Source organism: Protopterus annectens, chromosome 2.part1 (genome assembly GCF_019279795.1).
Source record: "Protopterus annectens isolate FY-2018-M chromosome 2.part1, PAN1.0, whole genome shotgun sequence".
NCBI classification, from domain to species: Eukaryota; Metazoa; Chordata; order Ceratodontiformes; family Protopteridae; genus Protopterus; species Protopterus annectens.
In genome coordinates this window covers 1193600937-1193622724 of record NC_056729.1, presented here as the reverse complement: position 1 = coordinate 1193622724, position 21788 = coordinate 1193600937, and the positions used below count along the sequence as shown (strand labels likewise).

The 21788-nt window shown below is 42.3% G+C and overlaps 1 protein-coding gene across 2 annotated transcripts in view; it reads left to right on the top strand.

The window, feature by feature from the left end:
- The window catches only part of FZD3 (frizzled class receptor 3), a 639796-nt gene that overhangs the window by 440048 nt on the left and 177960 nt on the right, over positions 1-21788 (top strand). For both annotated transcript variants that reach the window (XM_044062718.1, XM_044062719.1), the window contains one exon: positions 20373-20521. In XM_044062718.1, coding sequence (XP_043918653.1) covers positions 20373-20521 — 149 coding nt within the window. The remainder of the gene's footprint in view (positions 1-20372; positions 20522-21788) is intronic.

The window sequence follows — 21788 nt, the reverse complement described above, 5'->3', positions numbered from 1 at the left end:
CCATAATCTTCTTAGTACCTCCTCCCCCAGTTTGGCTATGGTATTCTACCCATTTGTTAGGACTGCAGATGCATCCTTGAAGGACATAGTACAGTTTTGTACCTACCATAAATGTAGATGTCCGAGAGGTATGCATCTGCAGTCAGGATTACCCACCCTCCTTCCCCTCTGTGGTACTCCTAAGGTATTTGCCCATCTTGTAGCTAGCTGGAGGAATCTATTATGGTGTATTTGTTTGTATATATGTATATACATGTTTATTTCTATTTGTTCTCTATTGTTTGGAAACATTTGCATTTATCCAAATTTAGCCTTCCTAGAAGGGCACCTGGCATCTGGGGCAAGAAACACTGAGGAAAATGGTGTCGGCTGATGCCTTTATACCCGGTTAACAGCAGCTATGACGTCGGGTGAAGTGCGACATCAGCCGAGGCCAGACCCAGACTTTGGAATCCGGCCGACCGAAGGGCTGCCTGAGGCAGGACAACCCATTTGTTAGGACTGCAGATGCATACCTCTCGGACATCTACATTTATGGTAGGTACAAAACTGTACTTTTCTGATCTTCCTAGCATTGAAGATGAGTGTGCTAAAGCCATTGACACTGAATGATAAGTTTTACTTCTCTAATAACTAAAAGGCTGCCTATTCCAGTGCACACCTGTAGGTTTCATTGGAGAAAATGTTTTCACTAGCTGCAGTTTCCCAGTCTTTCAGCATTTGATTTGCTGATAGTGCAACGCTTGATTTAAAACTTGACGTCTGCTGACAGTATATGTTATGAAAAGAGGTCTATGGTTTTGGCAATACCTGTGTGATGTCCTTGCATATTACTGTTTCAGTATTGCGTAAGGGATCTCCTGCTAAAGAATGCCCAATATCCGGCCAGTATACCAAACCCTCTAGTACTAATAGGCATTGTACGTCACATGTATGCTCCCCATGCAAGGCGTAGGCCATAAAGCTGATGTACAGACACACACATTCAGTCCTTCTCTGCTACCAGTACAAACATCATTGTTGAACGTCAGTCTGAACGCTCTTCTGTTCTGCTGCTTACCAAGCTATGTTTTCAGATAAGTGCCCCATTGTGGTTCTTTCTCTTTCTTTTATTTTTTGTGGTTATCTTGTTAATTGTCATCCAGAAAGGGAAAATGTCAGTGTGGGAGGAAAATTCCTCAAAGACTATCACGACCAGTGTCTTTTCTGTTAGATCACTGTGTATGATTGTGGGAAGCACTCTGACAGCCGAGCACTTGTGCCCAAGACCCTTCATAGCAATCTCTCCTCCTTGTCCATATACCTGAAGAACCAACATCTTAAGTTGTTAGCTGAAGGTGCTATGGCAGAAGCCTCTCTTCTCAAGAGCCAGCTGTCTGACAAGAAGAAGGCCAAAAAAAGTTGTCTGATCTGACTGCTGTCCAGCCTTCCCTAGACGTCTGTCATGAGGCTGGTGAAAGCCCAAAGGACTATCCAGTGGTTGCTTCAGATTCCTCTGCAGTGACTCCATTGGAGGCCAACTTGGATCCTGCTTCTTGCACACCCTCGGAGGCTTTTCATATGTCTGTCCTGGCATTGAGGAGGAACCTCGGCTAATTATATCCTAAGCACCGAGGAGGATTCCTCAGATCATAGTTAGGGAGGAGATTCCTACAACCATTTTTGAGTCACACCAGTGGCTCTGAGGGTGTTTTGACTGGACTTCCTGCAGAAAAAAAAGCAAAAAAAAAAAAAATGCGTATTTCCCCTGTTGTTAAGGATCCCTGAAATGAAATGCAGGCTTTCACTTAGGGTTTATTTAATGCTTTGATCACCATGAAGCCTCCTTGGGGGGGGGGTCTCTGTTCCTGCTCCTCCCTAGTCTTCTACAATACCCACAAGGTTTAGGGAAATTGGATTCCTTGGATGAGGACCTGGACTGGAGGGAGGAATGTTTGGCTTACTGTTCCTAAGCCCCATTCTGCTTGGACTGTGATTCAGAGGAGGAGGACTCCATAACTCCAGATTCCCCTCGGAGGAGCTCTCTACTGAGGATACTATTGCCCATATGATGGATTATTCTTAAGCCATTGAGATTCAAAAAAGTTATTATCAGCTCCTACAGATGCAGACTTCCGAACTATCTGCTGTTCCTCCTGTTCTGGTTGTCCTTCTGGATACTTTCTTAGCAGCTTCTGTAGTCCCTGACTCTCAGCCCCCTGCACGTAAGAAACCAGATTGATTCTATAAAGTGCCTGAGGAGTGCAAATTTCTTAAGTGCCCTTCTGCTGACCCTTCTGTAGTGTCAGTCTCCTCTGTCAAGCCATCCAAGTTAATATGGTCTACCAGGCTGTTGCTTTCTGATAAGAATAGTAGGGCTATAGAAGGGCTGGGCAAGAAAAGTTTACACTGCTGCACTTTATCCTTTACAGCTATCAGCTACTAGACTAATATAACCAGGTATGTCTTGGCTTACCTTTTTCAGGTTTCTAAGGTGCTTTTTGACCTCCCTGACTGAGGGGAAGGCTTTGGCCCTTTTCATGCTGGGCCATACGTCTCATGTTGCATACCACTCAGTCAAAAGCAGCTGTGATGCAGCTGATGCCTTTTCCAGGGCTGCTGCCTTTGATTCTGTTATGAGGTGCTATTCTTGGCTTCATCTTCTGGCTTTTGCCTGATGACATTAAGGCCAAACCTTTGGGTGCTCCTTTGGATAATAAAAATATTTTTGGATCTGCTGTTGCGGAACTTTTCAAGTCTCTCCAAGGCAAAGAAAAAAAAGCCTTGCAGTAGATGAAACCTAGTTTTGTTTCTGCTATTCCCAAATTTTTGAGGAATTATCTCTCGCAGCTTGTATTTGTTCATACATAATCTTGCCTTCCGCCTAAAGCCAAGAAGGGTTCTAGGCATATGCCTCCTGTTAAGTCTACTCAGACTCTTGCTATCCAGAAACCTGGGTTCCAGGACAAGCTGGGTTCTGTTTCACAGTTTGCTTCCTCCTTCCCTCAGCTAGGTTACCTTGTCCCTCCATCTGTCCATGACTCTTCTAAATTGACTATGCATTACTTCAGACTCTTGGGTTCTGTCCTTTATTCGTCAGCAGTATTTCATAGCTTTGAAGTCCCTTCCTCCCTTTTCAGGGATTCTCAGCCTCCTCAGGAAAAGCTGTCTTATTTTCCAGAGGTTCTTAATTCTTTTTGGCTCAGGGCACCATTCAGGCCATGCCCCCACCCAAGTGGAGAAGGGGATTTATTCCATGATGTTTTTGGTCCCACAAAAGGGGAGAACATGAAGACCATTTCTGGATCTTTCTAGGCTGAACACCTTCCTCAAGAGTCTTTGCTTTTGAATGTTGTCTCTGCAGACATTTATTTCCTCTTTTTCTACCCCAGGCCTTTCAGGTAACTATGAATCTTAAGTATGCATACCTTCACATCCTAATCCAGCCCATGTTCATGAAATTTTTATATTTCTCTGCCTCTTCCTGGCATTTTCATTTCTCTGCGTTGCTCTTTGGCCTCTCTGCTGCCCCAGTGGTATTCTCCAAATGCCTTGCTCCTGTCATTGGTTCCGCGGGGTTTGAGGACATCAGATCTTTCCCCGTCTAGGTGATCTGCTTATTCCAGCTCCTTCCCCCAACTCTGCTTCAGGATCTCAAGTTTACTACCTCCATGTTACAGAGACTGGAGTTCACCATAAACTTCCAGAAATCAGATCTGATACCTTCCCAGGATCATGTAGACTTCAGACGGTTCCTATGCTGGCATGCTTACCTGCCCTCAAGGGTTTCTCTGATTGCCTTTTTCCAGTTCCTTCTTCCTGGGAATTCCACTGCCAGGGAATTTCTCAGGGTTTTCATGTTCACGACTTCCACCATTCCCATGCTTCCTGTCACCAGGCTTCATATGAGGAAGTTTCAATGGTACCTCAAGTCAGTGTGACTTCAGCATTGCCACCCTCTGGACTTCCTGCTACCCTTTCTTTCTTCGCTGAAGCTCAAGCTTCAGTGGTGGATTCATCAACTTGCACTCAATCCGGCTTTCCTTCTCAAGCTCCATTTCCAACTCGGGAGCTCTTTACAGATGCCTCAGACAGGGGGTGAGGTGCCTTCTGTGGCCTACTCAAAGTTTAAGGTCTGTGGCCTCCTCATCAAAGGGCAAATCATATTGATGTAAAGGAGATGATAGCTTTCCTTCTGGCTCTTCAGGCTTTTCAACCTCTCTTTCATCCTGGGCCCCTCAAGGTTTTCACAGACAAAAATCACAGTGATGTGATACGTCAACAAGCAAGGGGAAATAAGATCCTATCTTCTTTGCAGACTAGCTCTTCAGATCTGGGCTCTAGCTGTCCCATATCAAGTGACTGTTCAGGCAGTTTACATTCCCTTGGATCACAACCTGGTGGCAGACACCTTGAGCAGGTCCAACACACAAACTCACGAATGGATGCTTCACAGAAATGTGTTCCTGGACATTGTCTCTGAACAGACAACTTCCTCTGTTCTTCCCCTATTCTGTTCCAGGAGTCCTAAGTCCTCTGGCTTGGAAAGTGGACGGCCTATCTTTACCTTAGATGGGGATGTTTCTGTGTGCCTTCCCTCTGCTTCATATGTTACCATGAGTCTTGCACAAGATCAGGCAGGACTCTCCCAAAATCATGCTAGTGACTCCCTTTTGACACAGACAGCATTAGTTCCCTGTTCTTTCTCACTTGGCTGGGGCAGTCACCACAAGTTACCTCACCAGGAGGATTTTCTCAAAAAAGACAAGGGGTCTCTTATCTATCCTCACTTGTCCACTCTTCAAATGAAGCTGTGGGGGATAAGGGTTTTGATCCCTTTCAAGCACCTCTTTTCTGAGGATGTGCTTCAGGTCCTGCAGGAGGCCAGGAAACCTACTACTAGGAAATCATTTATATATCCATCAGGATCCCCTATCTGTGGAGACTCCTCTGGCTCTTTCTTATTTGTGTGATCTACTCCATGCTGGGTTGCATATTCTTCAGCTAAAACTCACCTGTCAGCAGTTTCTGTTTGTCTGCCTTTGACTACTCCTCTGGCCTCTAGATTTGAGGTCAAGCAATTTATTGAAGGTGTCCTTCACATCAGGTTTCCCAGGAAGCCTGTTCTACCCTCCTGGGACCTCCATTTTGTACTTGAAAATTTGACTCTGGCTCCTTTTGAGCCCACTTCTTCAGCTTCCTTGCAACATTGTACTTGGAAGACTGTTATTATTTTGGCCAAGAGGGTGTCTGAACTTAAATTTCTCATGGCTGTTCCTCCATTCCTAGTTATCCATAGAGGCAGGATGTCTCTTTGAACTAATCCTTCTTTTATGTCCAAGGTGGTCAATTCAATGAGTTGTTCCTTAATCGGTCTATTCATCTTCTTCCTTTTTTCCTTCTCTACAGTCTGCCAGTAAAAAGGTTCTTCACACCTTGGATTTGCATAGACAGCTCAGATACCATTTGGATAAAAAAATGATTCACAGATCTGAGCAGCTTTTTGTTTCTTTTCATCCCAGGAGTTTGGGTTTAGGTGTTTCTAAACAAACCATCTCCTCCTGGATTTTTGAGGCCATTTCTTTGTTATTCTTTTCATGGAAAATGTCTTTCATAATAGTTAATGGTACATTCTACTAGGGCATTTGTCTCCTCTGGTGCTGTTTGCAAGGGTTTTGATGCCAGTTCCATCAATGAGGTTGCTACCTGGCCCTCTGTTCATAATTTCACTAAACATTACAAATTGGATGTCATCTCCAGGGCAGGCTTTATCAGGGCTATTCTGTAAGGGTATTTTAGAGGGCTGTTTGTGACTTCCTCCTCCCAGCCTTCCTCTTGAGCTGTTATATTCTACCGCAGCAGTGATATGGAAGGACAGAGAATAGTTGTGTAAAATTTTACCATAACAGTGGATGTCCTTCTCTTCAGTGTTGCAATATGTGCTGCATCCTGCCTCCCCCCTCTGTTTTTTTGCTCTTGCCTTTTAGCTTTCTTACCCTCCTGGCCAAGGGGTCCTTCGTCTTCTTCCTTCTTCTCCATCTGGATGCATGTGTTCTCCTTGTTCTTAAGGGCATTCTGGTCCTCCTGGGCATTTTCAGTTCTGAATGTATGCATCTGTATATAACCATTATGCACTATGCCCTGCACAGGGATTATACATGTGACACTCTAAAGGCTTTGGTATACTGGCCAGGCATTGGGTTATCCTAGGCAGGAGGTCCCTTAGGTACAGAGTAATGCAACAGTGAACAGGAGGGCATTTTCTGTTACGGTAAGATTTCACACAACTGTACTTTCACACTCAGTCTTCTGTATGCAGTAACTTTCATGGTCTTTCCCAAGTTTTATAGGTCCTGCAGTTTGAATGAGCATGACCTATAAAAGAAGAGTGAATTTTATGTGAAGCAAAAGCTACCTGAAATAGAGGCCCAAGCCCTAAGTATTATAAATAATACTTTGTGTTTTTGTCTGCTAGTGAGTGATTGGTATAGGTAAAGTGTTAGTATGGTTCCTTATCTATCACTCACACCTGAAGGAGGTTGTCAACAAGCCTCTGTTTTGTCTTTACATTAGGAAGCAATTCTTATATGTAGTTGCCTTGACTCGGGTGTAAAATGAGTGCCAGGCCTGATAACCCTGACATCAAAGGGCTTGGAATATACTTCAGAAAATGGAGCCACAGTTCATTGTTGCTTTACATTGTTACTTCACTATTTTATTTTTGTTTAGGGCCTTAAGTTTTAGATCTTTGCAATTTTACATGGCCACAAGCAGTCTAGCTTCTGGGTTGTCCAGTAGTTTGGTTCTGCACTGGATCCCATGCCAGTCTAATGAAGTGCTGCAGAATCCAGCTTTTTTTTTTGCTGTATGGAGAATACACAAGTTAGACTTATGGAGGCAGAGGAGGGAGAAAAACGATGAGTTCAGAACTGAGTCAGGGACTTCAGTCTTTGGTTAAGGGAGTCTGTGGTTGGTGTGCCTCATTTCCCAATGTGTGGAAACTTGTCTAAAGCTTATTCTTCTTCCCATTCCTGCTCTGCTTTGAGAGATGTTACATATTTTTTCATAGATACTTCTTTTCTGTAATAAACAGAATGCCATGTTAGTTTGATCTACAATCTCTTCTTATCCCTACCAGTTTAGTTCATCGAACATTATTTTCTGTACTCTTGAATGAAATCTGACCTAGATTGTGGTGCTTCTTCTCATTGTCCAGTACAGGAGAGAGTCGATTATCCGAAAAGTCAGTTATCTGAACGCAGCCTTCCAAAGTTTTCAGGTAGGAAAAATCTTAAAGTCTGAATATGTAAATGTTATACTAATTCACTTGTGCGTGTCCTTTGAGCTTGTAGCCCACTTGTTTGTGAAAAATATTCTTTATTGTCTACTGGATTTACCGAATGGTTAAAAAGTGTATTCCCTGCATGCAGTAAAAGCAAGATTTTAGAAGTTTTTTATCAAGTTCAATGTATGTTTGATTATTCGAACAATTTGATTATTCAAACTACCCTAGGTCCCAGTTAGTTCGGATAATCAACTCTCTACTGTACTTTTATGGTGCATCATTTCAGATCGAATTGTAGACTGCCATACGTGCCACTGCTTCTAGCATATACCTTGCTTTACATTTCTTCTGTCCTTAATTATAGATAGCTTTCCTCCTCCTCTGACCATCTTAGACTCTCCTCTATTTCCTCACTTCCCCCTCCTTCCACCCTGATGTACCTTCTTTCCAATACCCTGCTTACTCTGCATTCAAATTAGTTGTTGTTGGACAAACTTCACCCCTCTCTAACCCATATCTTTTCTGCATACAGCTTACATCATCAGGTTTGTGATACATTATTGTGCTATAAATACTCTGGTTTGAAAACAGTCCGCTTGTAGTATGCTTATCTGTTACTTAAAATCAAAAACTATCAAGATTCACGGTAATGACAATGAACTGTGAAGGAATTTCTAAGTGCGTGCCAAATTCTTTGATGTCAGGACTGAACAGGTCTGAGGCTCATTAAATATGATTTTAGCCAACATAAAGACAGGAGGACTGAGTAAGCTACTCCTTGAAGAGAGAGAGTTACTTTTAAAGCAAAGCTTCTCTTCTACCTACCCCATCCCCACTCAGGTAAAAGATTACTTTGGAAATGCAGCCTATGTTCAGAAACCTGCCATAAAAAGCTTACTGCTAACAGAAAAGGACACCTGCAAATATGTACATCTCCTGTCCAGTAGAAGTTACAAAGACATACTGCTAGAACATTTCTCCCCGGGTCTCTGCTGAAAATTGGCTTCGTTCCAAGTCATACTTTCCCAGTAAACAAATGTTAAATAAATAAGTAAAATAAATAAATAAAAGTCAGCTGTTATGAGCTGCATCTGTATCTATTAAAACATAAAATATTTTTCAGATCACAACTGGCCAGGATGTTAGTATTCAGCATTATCACTGCAAACAACACTTGATCTTTCTGTAACTTGCACCATGCTTTTCTAATGTGTACGTCTTTGTTTTGGATGTGCATCCTTAACTCATTCCCACTCAGCATACATAGAATGTTACACCTCTAGCAGTAGAGCAGCAAACATTCGTATATTCTTTTCTTTCTCCAGAAAAACGCCCCTTTCAGCATGCACCATACAAAGCACATGCAGCAATTGGAGAGACCTCAGAGGTTTCTAACTAGAATATCAAGGGGCTCCAGCATGCGCCTTACACAGACTGACTAAAGTTCCTGTCACTGCACTCAGTATTGTATAGACTTCTTAGGGGAGACTTAGCCTGGCTTACAGAGCAATCTCCGACCCAAACCTAATGAATTTGCTGCACATCCGTAAATCTAACGAGACTAGAGCTAACCCTTCCTGGGACCTAAATATGGCCTGCGACTTGAATAAGATGTACTGGAGGGACAGATTTGTCCCCTAGCAACTGCTGCGTCTTTGGAGTAGACTGCCAATTCATCTGAAGCGGAGCACTCTATGACACTGTTCAAAAGAAGCCAGGATAAGTAGATGAGGCACAGTAAATTCTTACTGGGGATAGTGCCTGTGAAGACTGGTAGGGAAGGGTGAAGGCTGCCAGGCGTGCCAGATAGAATTTTGCAGATAATTCTGTCATTTTGTCAGCTTGGGCGACATGCTCGACAAGCTGCGTTGCTTCACAAGAGATGGCTTGCACCTTTCACCCCTTGGCTTTCGATTACTGGCCAAGGCTCTTGCTGCCCCCATAGTGCCTTTTTTAGGCAAGGCTCAAAAGTCAAACCCACCTCCGTAAACAGCACAATTAACAAAAAACTGAGGGTTATGCTACTCAACACCAGGAGTTTAAATCTCAAAATGGGCGCGCTCTAAGCACTCCTCAGTATGGAGCACGTTGACATCTGTGCAGTAACTGAAACTTGGCTCCAGGCTCCATAGAGCACCCCAGCACTACCGGGCTACAACTCATACCACACGTTTCAGCCACAGAACACAGACCAAAACACAAAAGGAGGGGGTGTATCCATATTCATCAAGGATACCTACACCTCCAGGTTAGTGGCGCAGCATGATACCTCTGAGATCATCCATGTGCAACTAACATCGGGCAAATCTGCAATGCAAATTGTGGCCTTCTACAGATCACCCTCCATGACCCAGGACCACCACTCCACCTTTCTGGAGACACTGGGAAACATGAAGGTCCTAGCGAACACCCCGATATTGGGTGATTTCAATTGCCCTACCATTAACTGGGAAAACTACTAGAGTACAAACTCCCAGGCCCAGCGTTTCCTGGAATTCATCAACTCAAATGCCCTGGATCAGCTGGTAAACTCCCCTAACAGAAGTGAAAACATATTGGACCTGGTCATCACCAACATGGGCGACAGGTGTTCCATAATGGAGGTCAACCTGTCACTGGTTAGATCAGACCATAAATTAATCACTCTGGATGTCCACAACCCATCACCACCCCCAACTAAGGAAACCACAGTAAAAAAACGTTTCTAAAACAAACTTCACCTTACTTAAGACGGAGGTGGTAAGTTTCACAGCCTCCACGTTAAAGGATAATGCTGCCCAAGATGCAGAAACCTTTACAAATGCACTCTATGAGCACCTACAAGGATGCATGGATTGTGCCACCCTAGCAAAACCAAGACTCGCTCCTCTAAGAGAAGGAAACCAGTTTGGTGGACCCCTGCCATACACAGGCTATACAATAGAAGGAGGAAACTAGTTCAGAAAAAAAGCAAATCCCAAGAAGGAAAGACATCCCTGATCAGTATCAGTAAGAAACTAAGGTCCCTCATAAAATCATCCAAAGCTAACTTCGAAAGAAAAATAGCCAAGGATTCAAAAGATAACCACAACGCCTTCTTTAGCTATGTTAAGAATCTAAGTGGCAACTCGCAGATATGCACTAAACTAGTGCAAAATAGCACAAAATATATTAAACCTACTTATATTGCCAACATCCTGGCAGATTGATTCAGTGCAAACTTTACCCCCCTCTCACCTCCAAAAAGGCCCACAACAATATCGGAAAAGTGTAGTGTCCCGGAAATCAGACGCACAGGTGAAAACAGCCCTTTCGTCAATGGGGCCAGATGGTGTCCCAGGCTGCGTCTTGCACAAACTACAGAACGAACTAACCCCCCACCTAAACACATTGTTCAACCTCAGCCTCTCCACAGGCTACGTGCCCATAGAATGGTGCACAGCAACAGTTATTCCTCTCCACAAAGGAGGGGCCACAGTTGACCCTGGTAACTATTGCCCCATAAGCCTGACTAGCCTGGTCTGCAAGGCTATGGAGCACATCATCTTGGAACTCATTAACAAAGACATTGGGAACCTCCAAGCACTTGACCTGACCCAGTTTGGCTTTAAGGGCAGATCATGCCTACTTAAACCTGGTTGACGTCTTCGAGACAGTCACTAAGGCTATAGACGAGGGAAATGTGGTTCACACAGCCTACCTTGACCTCGCCAAGGCTTTCGACACCATTTCCCACTCGGGTACTACAGAAAAACTCACTAGCTTGAACATAGACTTCTACGTCATGAGATTGGTTGCCAACTGTCTTACAGACAGAACTCACACGGTAAGAATAGCAGGCTCCAGGTCCGACTCTAAACCAGTCACAAGTGGTTTCCCACAAGGCTCGGTCCTGGGACCCCTACTGTTTTGCATATACTACTCAGAAGTACAGGCAAACACAGGAGGACTATGGCTAACCAAGTTCGCCGAAGACTGCAAACAGGGAGCCATTATTGACTCTCCAGCTGACACGGACATCCTCCAAAAAGGCCTTACTGAGATGGACACCTGGTTTCAAAGTCATGGCCTCAAGCTAAATGCCAAAAAATGCATAGTCATCCTGTTTGGGAAAAACAAAACACCCATGAACTACTACATAGGTGGCAGCCCCCTTAATACAGAAGAGGCAATAAGAGATCTGGGGACCCAGGTAGATAGTAATTTCTCCTTTGACAATCATATTGCCAAAGTAGTTAGGAAATCCTTCTATGTGACCCATCTAATTACTAAAGGGTTCGCATCTAGAAATAGAGGTTATAGTGACCCTCTACTCATCAGACCCATCATAGAGTACAATGGCCAATTTGGGATGTACCTCACAAGACACTTCCAACAGCTGGAAAGACCACAAAAGTACCTCACCAAGAGGATTACCGGCCTCAAACATATGTCCTATGCAGCCCGACTGAAAAAAAACTCCAGCTGTACTCAGTGGCATATCACTTACTCAGAGGTGATCTCTGCCTGACTTACAAAGCCATGTCCAACTCAGAATTGATGGACATGCTCTACCTAAAAAATCCAAGTCACTACGAGCCATGCGCTCTAGTGAGCTAAACCTCACCACAACAATAAATAGAACATGCTGGAGGGATAGATTCCTGTTACAGAGACTCCCCATGCTTTGGAACAAAATTCCAAACTACATTAGGCAGAGCCCCTCACTAACACTCTTCAAGAGAAACCTTGACGAGTGGATGGGTAACCGAAAATACACCCCTGGGATCATTTCATTGGCTCTGCTTGACAGAGGATCAGTTAATTAATCAATGGGGCGGCAAAAGCTGACACACTTTGGCTAGGCTTTTAAATGCCCTTCGGCAGATAGCCTAGTACCTACCTATGAACCTATTTTTAAATATGAATGCAAGCTACAGGCTTGTTGTCTTAAATGTAAAGAAATATTGTTGCATGTGAAACTGGAAGTAAATGTGACAGCAGCCTACTCTACTGACCAAAGTAAAGCATGTGGTGACCCTTTGAAGTATCAGTGGTGCCGAAAAGTCTAGATGAAGAAATTATTTCTGTTGTTTTAACCAAGAGTTAAATTGCTAGATTTAAACATGCAAATGTATTTTTATTGCTCTGTTCCTCACCAGCTGCAAGATAACAAAAGGGAGATGTTAAGAATGTAAATGCAGTTAATGTGTAACCTGGGAACACCAGGAAAGTGTAAAAAGATGATGTAATGTTTATCAGAACTGCAATAGCAATTTAAACAGAGAATCAGAAAGCATTAAGCATTTTTGTCTTGAACATCCAACTCAGCACTGCCTTATGCTCTCTTTATGTAAGTTATCTTAAACGTGTGTTTTCTTTTAGAGATAGCTAGAACTAGAAAGTTTAGACTAGTGTTTTTCTGTTATGCCGGAGCTGTACTACTGAATTATTTTAAGTATTTCTAGGTGATCTCTGAACTCTTGACTAGCACTGACTGTGTAGTAGAAAGTATTGTCTTGTTTTAATTATTTATTATTAAATATTTTAAAGCCTTTTAACTGTGGCTGGTTTATGTAGAGATAAGTTAAGCTCTAGTACATTGCATGTATATTAGGATCCTGTACCAAGTCACTCTAATAAGCCTTGAGACTGTTTAGTCATACTACCAATTTGATAATAATATTTCACAGTAATAATTGGACACCCTTTTAAGGGCCTTTGAGTAGCTGATAATTATTAGCTGGGTGGTGGCAGGTTACTACCATATAGTCTGGGTAAAAGGGGAACAGCTGGAGAACCTGTGCCAACCTTCCCCAGAAGTGTCTGTGTGGTTGTGTAAACTCTCATCTCAAAGTGTGTGTATGTCAGCTACTTGGGCAGGGACACGAAGCACTGGTTGGACAGAGAGGGTGCTGGAGATTTTAGCTTGCCCATCTAGGCTGAGATCTGGACCCTATAGCTGTGCCAGTGGGGAGTCTTATTGGGGACCTGGAGAGCAAGGGAGAGACTAGCCCCGGACTGACTGTGATCTCTCTGTGCTCTTAAGGAAAATTGCACTTTGCTGTCTGTATTTGTTATCCTTTCCTCATATATGAGATGCCCTCTCTGGTGTTAGTGGTGAGGATTGAGGCTCCTTGATTGCTGGGCCAGGGCACGGGCGTCACAGTGCCCACAAACCTGCTGGACATGAGCAGTTATTAATAGATACAATCCTGGGTTTTGACTAGAGTATCTGTGGTATTATATTGGGGATGACTTGAAATGACATCTGGGTAGATGGCCTAGTAACCTCCTATGATAATAATCAAGTTAAAAGCATAAGCCAAACAGGTACAAGTTCTGTGTGAACTGTAAATGCTATTTAAAAATTACACATGACAAATACATTCAGAAGAACTCTAATTTGGTAGCTCTGAAAATATCTTCTGTTATATTAAGTTTCAGAGTCTTTACATCAGTATTATATTACATTGCAAACAATGACAGATTTATATTTTCTCTGAATTTTGTAAACAACTTTCCATATGTTAGAAAGCATGCAAGCCAGACACACAGAAACTGTAATACTTTTGCTCATTAAGATTTGGACTCTTGTATGATGCAGACAATGCCTTTCTGGAGGCTTTCTTTCTGAGCTATTTACAGAAATAAAAGAAAAGTGTTATAAGTATACACAACACAATACCTGTCCAGCTGTATAGTTTACAATGCAACTGTCATTGCCAGGTGTCACAATGAGTCATGCAGAGTTTCACTTGATACCCTGCAGTACTTTATTTGTTAATATAAAGATGGAAATATTGCATATTTTTCCATAACTAGCAACGCCTACAGTGTAAAGCATTCTACATAATCACCGCACATTTTTATATCTTTCAACATGACGTTTTGCAGGATACTACTCGTGTTTTAACTTGCTCATTTCTGAAAATATGAACTAAAATATGAAAATATGCATAAAGTAACAGTAGTTAAGTTAGTTTCTGTGTTGCTGTGCATTGTAGAGAGTCTTAGCTCCATTTTGTTATCATACCTTGCCCTGTCACAAGTTGCCTGTCATTAGTTTTTAAGCCACTAAAAACCAAGACCTATGGCTAACCAAGTTTGCAGATGACTGTAAATTCCACTCTGACACAGAAGCCTTCCAACAGGAACTAAGAATTCCTATAAATGCTTGATGTTTTGAGAATGGGATTAAATTAAAGTCCAAAAATGACAGCATTGTTGCGTTTGGCAGACAAGCCATCCCTCTAGTACATAACATTGGCAATGCCCCACTTCAAAATAAAATGCCATTAGACATTTGGGAACTTGGGATAATAATCCCCTGGCATTTGATCACTATGGATTGTCAGGAAAACCTTTTAATTGATGTAGCTGATCACCAAGGGAATATCATTTTGATCTAAAGATGTTGTCCTGTTGTATTCAGCACTGATCAGAAGAATACATCATCGCCTTTGAGATGTAACTCACCAAACATATCAAATGATTAGAAAGACCACCAGAGGTTCCTAACAAAATAATCATGAAAAACCTAATCGAGTAAATGTGTAGTGGAGTGTAGTTGGAGATGCACCATTAACATGGCTGCTGTGTATGAAATGACGAGGTAAAACAAGAAGAAACTTTATGTTCAGAGTGATAGTTTCACATCCAGTGACACACTGCTGTATATTACATTTATCTCACCAGTTTCAGATTTTCTGCGGCCATTAGTAAGTATTAAATTACATTTTCACAGTGTGCAGTCTCTAAACTCTAACCTTAGTTTACAAAATGTGTATATTGGGGTCACCAAGGGTCATCTACTTTCTTTTAGTAAGTAATGTATAGAATTTCACCTATTACTCTTTCATTTGCTTTTGATCTGATACCTCCTTTAAATAACTGTGTCTCTGTTCTATACTGTGTGACAGTGATTAGATGGGGAGACAATTTTACATTACATTTTCTGGATTGCAGTTGTTTTTAGACTCTTGTCAATGTCTTTCCAGCTGGTCTGTTATGCTTTAATGATATGTTAAGAGACAAAGAACTCCACGTATACATTAGAATATAATTTTTTCCAAAATAAAAGGTATAATTTGTAGTGAATTTACTTAATGAGGCCACTTGCCAGTCACTTTGACTGATCACTTATCTCTTCAATTACCCTGCTGACCCATACAAATGACTACAGTTAGCTATTCCATTCTCATCATATTTGAGTTTGGTATCAGACTGGAGATGCTAGAAGGCCAGCACTGAAATAAAAGATTGAGCTTTGAATGAATACTTATGTGGGTGAGATAGATAATGCTATTACACCAATCCTCTGAAGTTCAATTTCATCTGTTGATCAATGTCTTTCTAGCAAATATTCTATGAACATATCCAAGTCCAGTGAAAAGCATTAGATAGAAAATAAGGGAGATCCGTCATCATCAACCCCCATTTTCCCATTTTTCCACATGGAGGTCGGTGTGTCACCTCAGCCATCACTACCCCTCTCTGTTCAGTGTCACTCTCCTACCTTCTTCGCCAGTCGTTCCCAACTATCACAGGTCTTCTCTCACACAGTCCATCCATTTATTGGCTAGACATCCTTGTCTCCTTTTACCTTCTTCCTGTCTCTCAGAAATCAGCTTCACCAAATTGTCTTCTGCTTTCATGCATATGTAACCAATACACCATAATGTGCTCTCTTTGACCTTCTTTGAAATTGGGGCTACTTTGGCTTCTACCCTGATGTCATTTCTTTCTATCCCATAGTATATATCCTACCACACATTTCATGCATGTCACCTCCATCACCTCTAGCCTCCTCATCTGTTCTGCCTTCAGTGTTGAAGTTTCTGGGTCATACAGAAGCATTGGTCACACTACTATTTAGTACAACTTACTTTTTGTCAGAAAATAAGGAATATTCTTCTGGGGTAAGTAATGTGAGTGCTACAGAGATTACTGCCGTTGTTCTTGGGCTTTTAATCCAGTGTAGAGGGGACGTCATACTGTTATCACCTGAAGAAGTACAAGAGTTACTAGGATTAGGAGGGTGCTGCTGTGCTGAAAACAGGGTTGCTTTGCAAAAATTTGAAAGAATGCCAGTTGATCTGTTTGCATCCTGGATACAGAACAGATAAAAAAAAGTGTAACATTACAAGTTACTTGAAAACTTGAATTGAACTTGCGTATAAAGCCTATCACCAACCTTCTGATAGGAAGGGTATTTAAATGGCAATGGAAAAAAAAACATGCTATTCTTATGCACAAAATCTGTGTGTGACTGTCGGGGGTGGGGGTGGGGGGGTCATGTAAGGGCTGTGGGAAAAACACTCTCATTTACCAGATGAAAGTAGTGGAGATGCTTTGTATGTTGGTTCTGCAGGAAAATGCATTATGAAAAGATTTTGTTAAGCTTGTACCCATTCAAGACAGCTTGCATAGGTTCATAGGAGGTTACTAGGCTAATATCCCTGGGGCCTTTACAAGCCTAGCCGTGTAAAAAAAAAAAATAAATAAAAAGTACCCTAATTGACCACAGTTAGATGGTCATTGCTAGCAGAGAGATTCAATGATTAGCACAGACTACCCCTGCCCATGAGGGACATAGGTGCCACCCCGGGATGAATTTACATTTGCCCATTCAATTGTCAAGACTGCACTTAAATAGGGTCATCGAGGAGCTCTGCTTCACATGAAGTGGGAGCTTATTCCAGAGAAGTAGCAATCTCTGGGAGATATATTGGTCTCTCCAACATGTTTTGTTAATGTCGCAGACTAGGTTGAAATTCCTGAAGCAAGTGACTCTTGTCCCATTGGATTTGCAGATGTCCAGCATTTTCATTAGGGCAAAGTCAGAGACCGCTCTGTAGGCCAGGCGCAGGTCGCCTGTCAGTAGCCTGTATGATACAGTGTATAGTGACAGAGCTTTCAGTCTTTTCTTGTAAGTCACGTTTTGGAGGCCCTGGATTCTCTTGGTTAGAAACCTCTGTAGTCTCTCCAGTTACTGCAGGTGTCTGGTAAGATGCATACCGAAGGGGGTTATTGTACTCAATTAGTGATCTGATAAAGGGTGAGTACAGTGGAGTTATAACCTCCTTAGTCTTGGATGTGATGCACAATGTAGAAGACTTTCCTTACCACTATGGAAACATGGTGATAAAAGTTTAGATTGCTATCAAAGCCATGGAGAGGATCATAATGGACCTCATAAATAAAGACATAGGGAATTTGCAGACTTTGGATCCATCCCAGTTTGGCTTTGTCAAAGGCAGATCATGCCTTCTAAACTTGGTTGACTTTTTCGAAACAGTCACCAAAGCCATTGATGAGGGAAAGGCAGTCCATACAGCCTACCTCGATCTGGCGAAGGCCTTTGATACAATACCCCACTCGGGTATCATTGAAAAACTCATCAGCTTAAATGTTAACCCATACATCACAAGATGGGTTGCAAACTGGCTGAGTGACAGAACCCACAGGGTCAGAGTTGCTGGCGCCATGTCAGACTCAAAGCCTGTCACAAGTGGTGTACCACAGGGCTCAGTCCTGGGCCCACTCTTGTTTGGCATCTACTTTTCAAGTACAAGCAAACACAGGAGGGTTATGGCTGACAAAGTTTGCAGATGACTGCAAACTGGGCGCCATAGTAGAAAACACATCTGACACAGATATCCTTCAGAAGGGTCTCACAGAAAGCGGATAACTGGTGCCAGAGCCATGGCCTAAAGTTAAATGCCAAAAAATGCATAGTCATACCCTTCGGGAAAAACAAGGTTACCCCTAGCTACCAAATAGGTGACAATCCACTGAGTACAGAAGAAGTTATCAGGGACCTGGGGACCCAGGTTGATAGTAGTCTGTCATTCGACACCCATGTAGCTAAAGTAGTTAGGAAGACCTTCTACATTGCCCACCTTATCATGAAGGGATTCTCATCTAGATCAAGGGAGGTCATAGTCTCCCTATACTCATCACTCATCAGACCAATGATTGAGTACAATGCCCCATTCGGAATGTATCTGACCCGACACTTGCAGCAGCTGGAGAGGCCACAAAAGTTCCTCACCAAAAGGATAAAGGGTCTCAAACATCTGTCCTATGCTGCCCGACTGAAAGAACTCCAGCTCTATTCAGTCGCTACCGCTGCTCAGAGGTGACCTTTGCCTAACATACAAGGCCATGTCAAAGCCAGATTTGATGAATGTGCTTCACCTCAAATAATCGAGAGCCGTCAGAGCCACAAGGGCGGAGACTTAAACCTCGACACGGCTATTAATAGGGCGTGCTGGAGGGATAGATTCATCACCCAAAGACTCCCTATGCTGTGGAATAAAATCCCGGTATGTGTGAGGCAGAGCACCTCGCTGGCCTTGTTCAAGAGAAATCTTGACCAATGGATGGGAGATCGCAGATATACCCCAGGGATTACCTCAGTGTCACTGCTCAACAGAGGCACAGCAAAATAATGGGTATAGTTCCCCATACTAAAGGGGTGGCGTAAGCCACAAAACTATGGGCTAGGCTTGTAAATGCCCTCAGACAGATAGCCTAGTATGAACCTATGAACCTATCAACCTATGTTCCCAAATCTCGCAACACTGGGTTTGAGATTAGAGGGGTTCTATCTATATCATAATTAGCAGGGGCTACTTTTTTCCAAAAGGAATAATAATGCATTTTTTTTGCATTTACTTTTAGTCCGTGACTTTTGCACTGATCATTTGTCTGCATCAGCCCCTTCTATAATATGTTTACATTGTTGGGGGACTCAATGATTTCACCCAGTCCGCAGACATCTGCAAGCTTTGTTAAGCCACAGGTCATCTACTTTTGCTTGGACCTCAGAGAAATAAAGTCCAAACAGCAAAGGGTCCAGCACAGATCCTTGTGGTAACCCACTGGTCTACTGGTGGAGGTGGACTCCCCAACTTTGACAGTGTGCTTTCTGTCAGTAAGCCAGTTGGCTACCCATCTAGTGACTTATGGGTTAATCCCCAACTGGGAGAGTTTGTCAGTGATCCCTGAGTGGGGGATTGTGTCAAAAGCCTTGGCTAAATCAAGATAGGCGGTATGTACTACTTTGCCATCATCCAGGGCTTTGGTGACTTTCTCAAAGAAGTCCACCGGTTTTAATAAGCAAGATCTACTCTTGATAAAACCAAACTGGGTCAGGTGAAGAGTTTGAAGGTCGCCTACGTCCTTTTTGATAAGGTCCATGATGATTCTATGGCCTTGCATATAAGGCTGGTTCTGCTTATGGGTCGATAGTTTCCTGGGTCGGTTGATGGACCCCTTTTGTGCAGAGGGATTGCTGCTGCTGTTCTCCACTCTGCCAGAGCAAAACCAATGCTCAGGCTATGGTTAGAGTGCTAAGTGGTTCTGCTAGATCTTCTTTTAGATTGTTCAGTAAGCAACCTGGGATGTTATTGGGTACCATAAACAACATGCTTTTGGCCTTGGAGAGGGCTTAAATGACCTATTCTTTGGAGATACTCGGTAGAGAACTGATGTCAGGAATGCCCTGGGGTATGGCTGGTAGGGACAGGGGAGTACAGAAAGATTGAACTCCATCTGGAATTGTTTTAATAGTGATTCCCTACCACGATTGCTTTATATTTAGTACTGTTTGCAGTAGACTAGTGACATCTAAGTTAAGGATGGTCTACACAATAATTAAGAAGTGATGAACCAGTGCAGTTAAACAGTAGGCAATAAGCATGTGACCCATGAGACCATTGATGACCCTAGCCCAGCATGGCAATTGCTTGCAGAACACTGTCTGATTAAGGGACTTGCACTTGCTTAGTGTCAAACAGTATGCAAATGGAGGCTGAGAGAATCAAACCCTGGACCATAGGAAGCAGCTTGTTAACAGCTCATAGCCTTAATCCTCACCACTAACTGCCAGACAAAATAAGTTTCCTTCTTTTTGATGTAGAGATTTCTACTTCACTTTTTTGATACAGCCTGCCAGAAAGAGGTTGATGTATAACTGATACGAGTAACATTATTTCAGTTGTGGATCAGAATAAATGACTTCCTACTTTATTTGTTTGTATATATGCATGTATATGTATCTGTGAATATACAAAAGAGCAGCTGTGTTCTGAGTTTAAATACATGTTTTTTTATTTAAGCTTTATTTTCCTCTGTCTTATAGGTGACCCAGACAAGTCATCCAGATCTGATCGTTTTTTTAATGAAGTACCTTATGGCTCTCATCGTTGGTATCCCTTCTGTATTTTGGGTTGGTAGTAAGAAGACTTGCTTTGAGTGGGCCAGTTTTTTCCATGGGAGAAAGAAAAAAGAGTGAGTTTGAAAAATGGTGACAATTTTTTTTTTCAAGTGTGTTTGGTTGCAAGGGGAGCAATAACTGACTAAAACTATTCACATCACTTACCACTACAAAATGTGCTCTTGATGCATGACATTGCAAAAAGCACTTAGAAAAATAGCAGTTATCAGCTTAATAACACAACTTTTGTTTTATATCTTCAGACAAATGTTTTCATAGCCACAGTTTTAGAATGGTACCAGTTTTATTTTTGTGTATTTACAAATATGGGGTGTTATTTATTGAAATCTTCAGAAGTTACTGTTTCTGCATTTTTTACTAGACTTTTGTGATGTTGATATTTCTCTAAAAATGGTGCAGAGTACCCTGATCCAACTTTTGTTCTTTTTTCAAATAAACTTTTAATGCATTTTTCAGCGTTGTCGCCTCACAGCAAGACGTTGTCCCGTTCGATTCTCAGCTAAAGCGTCTTCTCTGTAGAGACATGCGTGAATGGGCGTACCTTCGTTGAAGGTTGTACGTCAGGGCTGGCAACTCGGTACATAAAAATCTGCTGCCAGTCATTAGCGGACCGTTCCGCTGTGGTGACCCCTAACCAGGAAAAGCCGAAAGATGCAACAACATTAAATAGATTTCATTGTCAGAACAAGTCAACAGGATTCCTTCTTCAAAACTGTTCAGTGACATTTTTCTGAAGTCATAGATAGGCCTTTCATGGCAGCAGTGACCTATATTGTACTATGTCTCACAGACACACGCACACAGACACACACACTGCATGAACATTTTTATTTAAAGGTTTTGATAGTACAACAACTACAACAACTAAGTTCAAAGAAGACTATTACATTGTTGCATGTTTTCACACTTTACTTTCCACTGATGTTTTTGTAGAAAAATTAGTGTTTCTGCATTTAATAATTTTTTCAAAGAAAAAAGAAATTGAAATTTTAATGACCATCATATGTTTACAGGGATCCATCCATTAATTTTTAAGCTACTTGTTTTAGTGAAGTTTGGGATTGTAACAAGCTGAACAGGGGAGAGCATGCTTCCCTACCCAGTAACAGTGGCTGGCATATCCTGCTGGATTCCCAGGTGTTTCCTAGCAAGCTAAGAAATACAGTATGTCCTGGCTCTGCCCTCTGCCTCCTTGTAGTAGTCTGTGTGCTGGACCTCCCTCAGGAGGCATCCTCACTAGGGGACAGTACCACTTCCTCTAAACCAGTCAACCTTGAGGAGCAGTTGATCTTCTGATTGCCATGCTCCTCACATTGTCAG